Below are 10,394 nucleotides of genomic sequence, written 5' to 3'. Positions count from 1 at the left end.
TCTAACATGATAAGAGATTTAAGAAATAATATATCAAGAGAAAGGATCCACTTTAGTGACTAAGAAAAACTACTAGATCTAATTTGACCAAATAAAAATTAAATTAAATTTTCTATTAAAAAAATATAATAACTTAGTCTCTATTCAAACCATTTTCAAAAGAGGGACAATTATGCCATTTACAATAATTTAAAAATATAATTTTTTGTTTGTAAAAATAATTATAAAGAGACAATGTAATTTTGACATGATACTTTTTTTAAACAGTAAAGCGATGTGGATTTTTATAAAATTACGATGTTAAAGTTAATATTATGTATCTTTTGTAATTGTGGATCTTTTTTTTTAATATGTTATGATTTATTTTCAAGAGTACAAGAAGGTTAAAGCCCGAAGAAAAGGGAACTAGAAAGTAACTAGTCGAGGAGTCAAGCCTCCTGAGACATCAACATCAAAGCGATCATTGATTTAATTGGGACACACCTCATAAATAGAGATATCACAGTTTAAAGTAATGACATACTAGCTAGTCTATATACATAAAAGTTCACTTTCTAATAAACATGACTCATCTTCACCTCCCAATGGAGATCCGTCATTTGGTGAATTTTTTAGACCAACCTATACTTGTGACATTACCACCATTTCCATTTTGGATACTCGAGATGACTATTGTAGAATCCAAACACACATTTATACTGTTAAATCTTGAGCTTTGACAAGCTTTAAACCTTCCAACACACCCCACGACTACACAATAAATGTATTACAACACCCATTGAATTTCGAAAACACTCTTAACCACTTTCTATTTGCACCTCTAATCAAACCTTCACACTCCACATAATTTTTTATTTTCCTCACCCATAACTATTTAGTTTACCCTACCCATCAAAGGAGAAACCAAACTCACAAAATTTTGAGTCTTGTTATTGTTTGTCATTATATATGACATACTCACAACTTGCTAATAATCACGAACAAGCTTCCCAGTCCACACCCACTGGTCCAACGAATCACATAATTTTTTGTTGGTGTAAGCCATAGAGACTAATACTTTTGGTACTTGTATCGAATTATTTATTAATAATAAAAGGCTTTTTCTTTATTATGTTTGTTTAATAAAGTTCCTAGAATAGCTAGTCCGTTTAATGTATCAAGTGTGACTTAATCGTGAGATCCCATTAAACATAAAGACATTATTCTTAAAGTATTCGTAGTCGAGCTTTATTGTGAAATGGGATAATATTAAAGCATTAAGACTATTATGTATATAGACTGATGATCACATCTCATGGATCATGGATAAGGAGTTATCAAGTCTTAAACATATGTATGAATATTAGGAGTAATATTTATACTAGATTGACCCGCTTTGAGAATACTACATAGAATGTTATGCAAAGTGTCATAAGTTATTCTCATGGTGATAGTGGTGTATATCACCCTTCGACCTGAAACCACTATGGACCTTAGATGTATAATCAAGTGCTTTATTGCTGATCAAACATTGTCCGTAACTGGATGACCATAAAGACAGTTGGTGGGTACTCCACGAAGCATGCTGAGGGACATGAGTGAGCTAGATGGAATTTTCCCATCCTGCATAACAAGATAAATTTCTAAGGGCTCAATATTGAACTGGACAAGGATGACACGACCTATGCCTTGTGTTTAATATAGACATAAGGGAAAAACGGGTAATTGTACACACAAGTATTATCACAAAAAAGGGATTTGTCAGATCACATGACATTTCTGTGTCTTGGGTGTAAGACCCCAATTTTGACCCTAAGATCCCTCATGATATCTCACCATTTGCATTGGCTTTAGGATCACACCTTGACATCCTTCTTACCCCTTATTCATTGGGTTTGCATTGGGAGAGATCACCAAGCACATTTGATTGTGTCGTACTTTATTTTTCTTTGTTTACTAACCAAAATGCCAAGAATATGTCTATGTATAACTTTGTTTCTTTTGTAGGTAGTGTGTGCATCCACCTATGCCTCATCAAGCTCATATATAGGGTTTGAGACCCTCATGACAAAAGATCAATCAAGTAATGTTTCACATTGGTTATAAATATCATATATGGATCCCCGTGATCTTCATTTATCATTTTGATCAAGAATTTATCAATAGTTTAAAGCTTGTTTGCCTTGGAAGCCCTAATTCATCTGGGTATCTTGTGTGACTTCCTCAGCAAGTTTCTTCAACAAATTGGTCAAACATTTCAAGGGATGCTTAATTATACATCATCTTATGCATTTATGATCCTCCATGAGTCCCAAAGATCCATAGAACTTCAAGTTTGCAAGTTGGTTCAAAGAGGTTGACCAGAGAAAGTCAACTGGTCAAAACTAGGGTTCCCTAGACCTTATCTCCTACAATTTTTATCATATGAAAATTATTCCAAGATAAACGTTACTCTTTATGGCATTCCAAACAACTTTCATGTTTACATAAAGAGATAGTTTTGCTTAGAAAGTCATTTTTTATGGTGAAAGATTATAGGTCATTTTGTTTGTGCCCTAGTTAAGAGGTTAACTTCCAAGAACCATAATTTGCTCAATTTTTATGATATGAATACCATCCAAGTTTCATGATCAATTTCAATATGTCTTCTCTAACTTTTATTCTTTGAGAAATTTCAAATTCAACATGCAAGGGCATGTTCCAAGAGGAAACATTATAGGTCATTTTGGGCCATCATCATTGAACAAACAATTTTCCTCAACTTCTAAAATGTATAACTCTCTAATAACAAATCCAAATGATGTAAAATTTGTGACCAAATTGAATAGGGATGAAATAGATACAACTTTGGCGACGGAAACGTTTCCATTTGAAGCTCATAGAAAAAGTTATTCAAGATGGAAGAAGTGATCATTTGACTTGGTACTTAGAAAATTTTCAATTATGTTTAATTTCTCAAACTTCCACCTCAAAATTCATCATGATCTAAGATTCAAATGGAAAAGTGTTCAAAATAAAGGTTGTTCCCCTTGATGCCACCTTTCCAAAAAGTCCAGGATCACCTCATTGAGACAAATATTAAGGGACTTGTGCATGGTTCCTTTCATAGGTTTTTTGGCAAGATTTGAATTCAAATAACCATTTCCTATCGCATGCTTGCGTGTTAATGTTTAAGTACTCATTATGCACGAATTGGAGCAAGATCACATCAGGAATTGGGCCCAAATCAATGTCCATGCATCCATGCACCAAACTTGCTAATTTTGGCAAAATTTCAAATGGTGTAGAAGGCATTTCCCTTGCCTATATAAACAAGTGCAATGCATCAGAACTTGACACACACCTTGCCCAAGCCTTGCCAAGCTATCTCAGACCCTCACACCATAGAATTCCTTGAAGGTTTCTTTGAAACCAAGTTTGAATTTCACCTTATGTTTTGAGATTCAAACTCCAAGGATTCATTGCATTTTTCATCTCAATTGGTCACTGCAAGCAAGAGGAGGAAGAACCAGGTGAATTCAGATCAAGAACAAGCCAAATCAAAGCTACCCGAAGGTGAATTTTCAGAAACTTTGAGTCTTCGATTCTCTCTCAATTCTTCACCATTCTATTTGATTCTTGGTTGGTTGAAATCCTACCAATGTATGCAACAAGATTGAGTTGCTTTGAGGTCAAATCAAAGCAACTAAAATCATGAACCTTAAATTTCAAATCCATGTATCTTTTAATATACTTGGAATTGGATGAAATGAAGGTCAAATTCGAGCTCCTGAGCATTTTTCCTTTAAAACCATGTCCTTACTTTTTATTTTTATGGTGACTTGTGGTGGACTAGTCTGGTGAGGTCCACCGTCAAAATCCCTGTAAAGTCAAAATCCCTTATTCTCTCTCAATATTTCGCTCTGTATTGGTTGTGTATCAAATCAGGTTTTCCATGTCCTATTTATAGAAGCATTCAGCTGGGCTTGGACATCTTGAAACCCTAAAACTATTTTCCATTCAAATCTTCTCGTGACAGCTGATTAGATCTCTTTGGAAAATAAGTAAATCTGGTTGTAATTAATGATTGAATGCGTTTGTAAATCAGATCTTCAATCATACATAGATTGCCATTAAAAGCGCAATCACATAACACATAACATTCACCCTGAATGTTTTGTGTACATATGTCATGACATCGGGTCTGACATCCTGGAACAATCTTGCATAATTCCATTTACAATTTCCAGCAGGTACATAATATCAGATGTCATGACATCGTGTATGACATCCTGAAACAATCCTGGATAATTATGTTTTTAAACTCCAGCAGGTACAAGATATCTTAAGTTAAGACATCACATGCAACATCTTGTGAACACTCTTTGTTTTACCAAAATTGCTGCCAACACTTAGAACCAACATAAACCTCACAAAAATTTGGTACTTCACCCTTGGACTAAATGTATTGAGGTTAGGCACCATTTTATTAAAGATCATGTTGAGAAAGGGGATTTCATAATTGAGCATGTGTCTTCATTTGAGCATGTGTCTTCCTAAATATATATTTTTCATAATTGCGTTAGGAATATTGAATCAACCATGCATGGGTTAATATCTACTAAATGCTTCTTTTTATTCTTCTTATTCTCTTTCTCTATGTGGTATACATAATTTATGTGCTTTCCTTGTGTTTATTTTATACCTTTTTGATAAGGTTATATGGGAAAGGCGTACTCTTAGAAGGAGTAGGATATACTCTCTATATTTGTCATGGGGGAGTTTAACCACTTCAATATGTTATCAATGTTTTCTTATTTGTCCACCACTTCGATAGATGCGCTGTCATCATTAAATAAGAGGGGAATGTGGATCTATGTGCTTACAGGTATAGTCATATACAAATTATCTTAGTAACAAATTATCCTTGGTGGTTTTGATGATGACAACACCTAATGTCAAACAAAAATCGATGAAGTCATTGAAGATCCATCATCAAGCAGTCTATGGTGCTGACATCCATCAAAGAAGCCATATCAATCCTCGTCATATAAAATAATTCAAGTCTCGTATAAAATGTTGAATCCATGGTGAATCTAGCAAGGTATTTTAAAACTTCAAGGTTGTAAAATAGAGAAAGTGTAAAAACTCGTCTGATCTTGTGTCTACGCGATTCATGTCATGTGAAAATATAAGAGTATCTTATAAGATACTAATGTAACTCTCACATACACACTAAAATATTTTATATGTATATTTGCTTTTATAAAATCACTAGCAAATATTTTACGTAAGTATTTAATTAGTTACTAGCTTGAATAATCCTTTATGAGTTTAGTTTACAATATATAATTGACTACTGCATTAAGGTTAATCGATTATCTCTTTTGTGATGCCACATAATTGATTATTAAGGCTTAAAATTGATTTGTAACGATTCCATTTAAAAACCTTTCACTACTATCCTTTTCTAATTTCTCTCTTTTCTCCTTTTTCATTTTTTCACTAAAAGTTACCTCAATGCCTTTTGAGTGAAAAATACATCCGATAGGTGCTTGGTTGTATTGGTGTTCGTAAATAATTGTTTTTCATCAAGAGTGTGATAATTTTACTTGACATATTTGGTTATTGAGATTTCCATATAAAAACTTAGTTTGGTTCGGGTGATTAGCTAGTAAAATCCCTGTATGGTTTGTGAACTCAATCATCAAAAACACCATTTATTTTGGGGACCATCCTATGTAAAATCTCTTGTATTAATAAGTTTCATGGAAATATTGATAAAAGCTCAAGATATTTTATAGTAGAATTCCCAGGAAGAAATTCTTGAGGAGAGGACCTAAGTTAAATTGTTTAGGCTGAATCTCTATATATCCTGCTTTAATCTCTCTATCCATATCTCTCTTATATGTTAATTTATTTTCTTTCATCACTATTTCCTTCTCTCTTAATTTCTGATGCTTTTATCTTTGTAATATCATAAACCGTTTTCAAAGTGAAAAACTTTTTTAAATTAATCACGATTCATGCACTTCACAATTCACGCCCTATTGTGTTTGGAGTCACGTTTTCAACAAAATATTCTCCCTATTGGTTTCTCCATTAGAGTTCTCGTCTTTAAATACTAAGCTAGGCAGTTAAGTAAATTATTCACTTCTTAGCGATCAGAACACTAAGACCTCTTGTGTATCTTATTGCATGCAAAATATCATATATTGTACTCACTACAAGTACATAATGCAAAATAGTAAAATAAATTAGGCTAAAATAGTCAATTGGTTCCTATAAGTTGACGTGTTTTTATTTTTCGTCATTCTATCTTTTTTTTATGAAGTCTTTAAATGTTGAATTTTATTTGATTTTAGTCTCTAAAGTTAAAATTCGTAGGAAAATTTGCATATTTATGCGGGTTTTAACCTTAACGATTAAAATCAAAAGGATTTTAGCGTTCAAGAATTATTTTCACACAGAAAATACAGGGACGAAAACAAAAAACACATCAACTTAAATGAACCAATTGACTATTTAATCCAAAAAATTACTATTTTATATATTTCTTTTTTAAATATCCATTTATGTCTATATTGATGTGTACATTTTTAAATATTTTTTCCTTGACTACCTTCATTGTATTCAAAATTAAAAGTTTAATGAGACATCACCTTTTTGCAGATATGCATTTAGCCAACTTGGTTGTTTTCAAAATTTATAATTTAATACTATGAATTCAATACATAATTATAAATGTTGAATGGACTATAGTATAATAATATTAAGTTTTGCCTATTAAATTAAATAAACATGTTTATCTTTCCAATTTTAAAATCTTATTTAATTAGGGATGAGGTGACCAATGGGAAACACGCTCTGACGTGTTTTCCTTTTTATTTACGAGAGTTTCATTTATGTACTATGTATAAAAGGGTTTGAAGCTCAATTGCGTACAACAAAGAGAATAAAGTAGACAAGATAGTTCAATCGTGTACAACAAAGAGAGTAAAGTAGACAAGATGGCCGCAAAGAAATTAGGAATGCAACGAGGAAACAATGAAGAAGGTTTTATCCGACCTAAAAGTTCCAATGGCTTACCTATGTCACTATCAAGTAAGATTTCGTATGCTTATATACTCCCTCTTTTAATTTTGTTAATTTTAAGATGTATTATCATGCCTATCATATCATTATCAATATATATTTTTTAAAATTAAGTATCAAATATTTAACATATAATTTTCTTGTATATGTTGTTTTTGGATATTGTTTTTCCCTAATTGCCTTGAGTTTTGAAAATCTATTGTGTTTTAATGCAAATGATTTTCACCGTTGTGGATTTTGGGACTGTTTTTGAAGCTGAACCATGGCCGATAAGTTACCGGATAGAAAGCCTTGTCATTTGCCCTATGTTCCCATTCGATTTTTCCTATGTTGAAATATCAATTTTGTTTATTTAAGTTTCATTTGATTATTGAGATGGTTCTCATGTATGAGGAAATTTACTTGTGTTGAAAAACCACCATAATTGCAACAATTTTGAGTGACCATTATTACAATTCCAACATGTTCATAGTATTGAGTTCGAGGTGGTGTGTTGAGTTTCTAATTGTCCAAATATATAGTATTGCTTATAAGGCTTCCATTTTTCAAGTCAACTTTGAGGTTTTAAGTTTTATCTCATGTCCAATTTCTAAGATGGTATCAAGGTTTATTTAAATTTGTTGTTGGTCCACCCGCACCTTCCACGCTCCAAGCGCATAATATTGGGCATAATTGTTGGAAAGTCTATTTAATTGTTCATTGTCCCTAGTCACCTTTATCATAAATAATTTAGATTTTACTGATTATAATCTCAAATACCTTCACTATACTAGCGTGGATTTAGTTACACATACTCTAAAAACAATGTTGTATTTTAAGGAAAATCTCTTTCTTCAATTATTATACTATTTTGAAATGTTCCTTTATCTCATGATTTTAAATGATATTATTATATAAATGAGAATAAAATTATCTCCAATCTTATTATAGATATTCTAAATCGTCTTAACATTGTCATTGTAGCAGGGAAGAAAATGGAAAACGATATTGATTTCAGCCAACTTCCTAAGAATGTGCTTGATACCATTTCCCAAAAACTAAATTTTGATGATCTCTTTGATTTTGCAAGTGTTTGCAGAGAGTGGAGGGTAGTTAAGATGATTTATTGGAAAAAATTCCTAGAATCTCAATCACCATTACTTGTGGAAACAACATCATATGCTAAGAAATTTTATTCTTTTTACAGCATACCTGATCAACGAGCTTACCTCTCTGAGATGAGTTATTTTTGGGGATTATACTATTGCGGTTCTTCTAGTGGATATATAATCATGGCAGGTGCCAACAATACACTTCAACTAATGAACCCATTTACAAGAAAGCAGAAAATCATTGATATCTCAACAATTAGAAATTATTTGAATTATTGTGCATGTCGTGTCTTACTTGCTTTTGCCAAAGGCTCTAGTGAGTTTGTTATAGTGGCTTCTTGCAAATCTTCATTTAGCCTGCATGTCTATCAGTCACGGAATTCTAGTTGGGTAACTTATATCGAAAGAGCAAATCCATTGAAGGTTGTGGACTTTGTTGTTTTGCATAATATAATTTATGTTATCACTGACAAGGCTCAAGTCGGGGTACTTAGCTTGAACTCTTCAAGTTTGAAATTTCTAAAACTGAAAAATACTCCAAACATAACTTATTCTTTCTTGAATTTACTTAGTTGTGATGGAAAGCTTCTAGTAGTTGTGTTTACACCAGGGAGACTATTGGATGTCTACATGATAGACTTCAGAACAATGAGTTATGCCAAGCTAGAAAATTTAGGTGACATTGCATTATTTTATTCACGTAACAAGTGTTATGCACTAGCAAACCCGAGAAAATGGGGTTATGAGAGCAACTCTGTGTATTACATTAATTGTATGTCTATTGAATGTGAAGTGTATTCAGGGAGTAATAATGAACTGTTGAAGTGCATTGTGCCTGCTGGTAGACGTCGGCCTCATCGTAGATCAAGTAGATCAAGAACTTATTGGCTAGATTGGTGTTTTCGAAATCTACATTATGAAGTAGATTATTCTCTTGTTGAATAGTCTGTTGACTTTTGTACTATGTAGCTTGTTGTGTGATCTTTCATACTTGGATCATATTGTTCCCCGTATTTTCCTTTTGTTTCCTTTTACTTTAAATATACCAGAAACCTTTGTTATGGTTTCTTTAGTTTCACAGTCTTGGCTTAGATTACGTGGCTTTTGATGAATATTACTCGTGAACATGACAATTTTTGGGGTTTTCTAAAATATCTTGGAAGTTTTAGACTTAAAGGGCTTTATGATTATGTTTTATAAAATTTATTTAAATGTTCTAGGCAGTGTATTATGTCATTTTCTTGACATATCAATCTCAAAGTCATGTGAGAAAAAATGTAGCATGTGTCTCAATTATTCTCCATTTTTTCAATCTCAAGTCCCCGTGCATGTTACAAAAAACTTTTATGTTTGGTTTTGCAATGAGTTTGAATTTGTATGTTTGGACTCATGACGTGTACAATATCATAATGACTATGTCAAATCTACTTTTATTTCAAAAATGTATGAAGCTAGAAAATGAAATAATCGAATGGTTGTCATCTCTGAAAATATGGAGTGGTATTCATATTTATGTATGCAAATTAGACGTTTGACTAAATAGACTGTATTACTTTTTGTTATAGATCAAATAAAGTGTGTGATGCGACACTTCTTCGCCACCGTTTTTTTAATTTTAGTTTATTTAAGTTTTTATACTTTACAATTCAACATTTTATATATATATATATATATATATATATATATATATATATATATATATAATTCATAATGTTAAATTATAAAGTATATAATGTTGAGTACATTACGAAAATCATATAGATAACTATTTCTGAAAAAAATACTTTTTGGGGAGAGTAAATAACTATTAAAAGTGTTTTTTCTAACATGATAAGAGATTTAAGAAATAATATATCAAGAGAAAGGATCCACTTTAGTGACTAAGAAAAACTACTAGATCTAATTTGACCAAATAAAAATTAAATTAAATTTTCTATTAAAAAAATATAATAACTTAGTCTCTATTCAAACCATTTTCAAAAGAGGGACAATTATGCCATTTACAATAATTTAAAAATATAATTTTTTGTTTGTAAAAATAATTATAAAGAGACAATGTAATTTTGACATGATACTTTTTTTTAAACAGTAAAGCGATGTGGATTTTTATAAAATTACGATGTTAAAGTTAATATTATGTATCTTTTGTAATTGTGGATCTTTTTTTTTAATATGTTATGATTTATTTTCAAGAGTACAAGAAGGTTAAAGCCCGAAGAAAAGGGAACTAGAAAGTAACTAGTCGAGGAG

The 10,394-nt window shown here is 31.5% G+C and overlaps 1 protein-coding gene across 1 annotated transcript; it reads left to right on the top strand.

Annotated features, from left to right (window-relative positions):
• The first annotated feature begins 5,045 nt into the window (after positions 1-5,045).
• On the top strand, positions 5,046-9,277 carry LOC127130949 (uncharacterized). The gene is made up of 3 exons (XM_051059899.1): positions 5,046-5,062; positions 6,920-7,062; positions 8,017-9,277. Exons 1-3 carry the CDS (start codon positions 5,046-5,048, stop codon positions 9,087-9,089), a joined length of 1,233 nt encoding a protein of 410 aa, XP_050915856.1. The 3' UTR covers positions 9,090-9,277.
• The last annotated feature ends 1,117 nt before the right edge of the window (positions 9,278-10,394 follow it).

The sequence above is a fragment of the Lathyrus oleraceus genome, chromosome 3 (genome assembly GCF_024323335.1).
Source record: "Lathyrus oleraceus cultivar Zhongwan6 chromosome 3, CAAS_Psat_ZW6_1.0, whole genome shotgun sequence".
Classification (NCBI taxonomy): Eukaryota; Viridiplantae; Streptophyta; class Magnoliopsida; order Fabales; family Fabaceae; genus Lathyrus; species Lathyrus oleraceus.
Note: the sequence above shows the minus strand (reverse complement) of the source record. Positions and strands in the feature narration are given on the sequence as shown.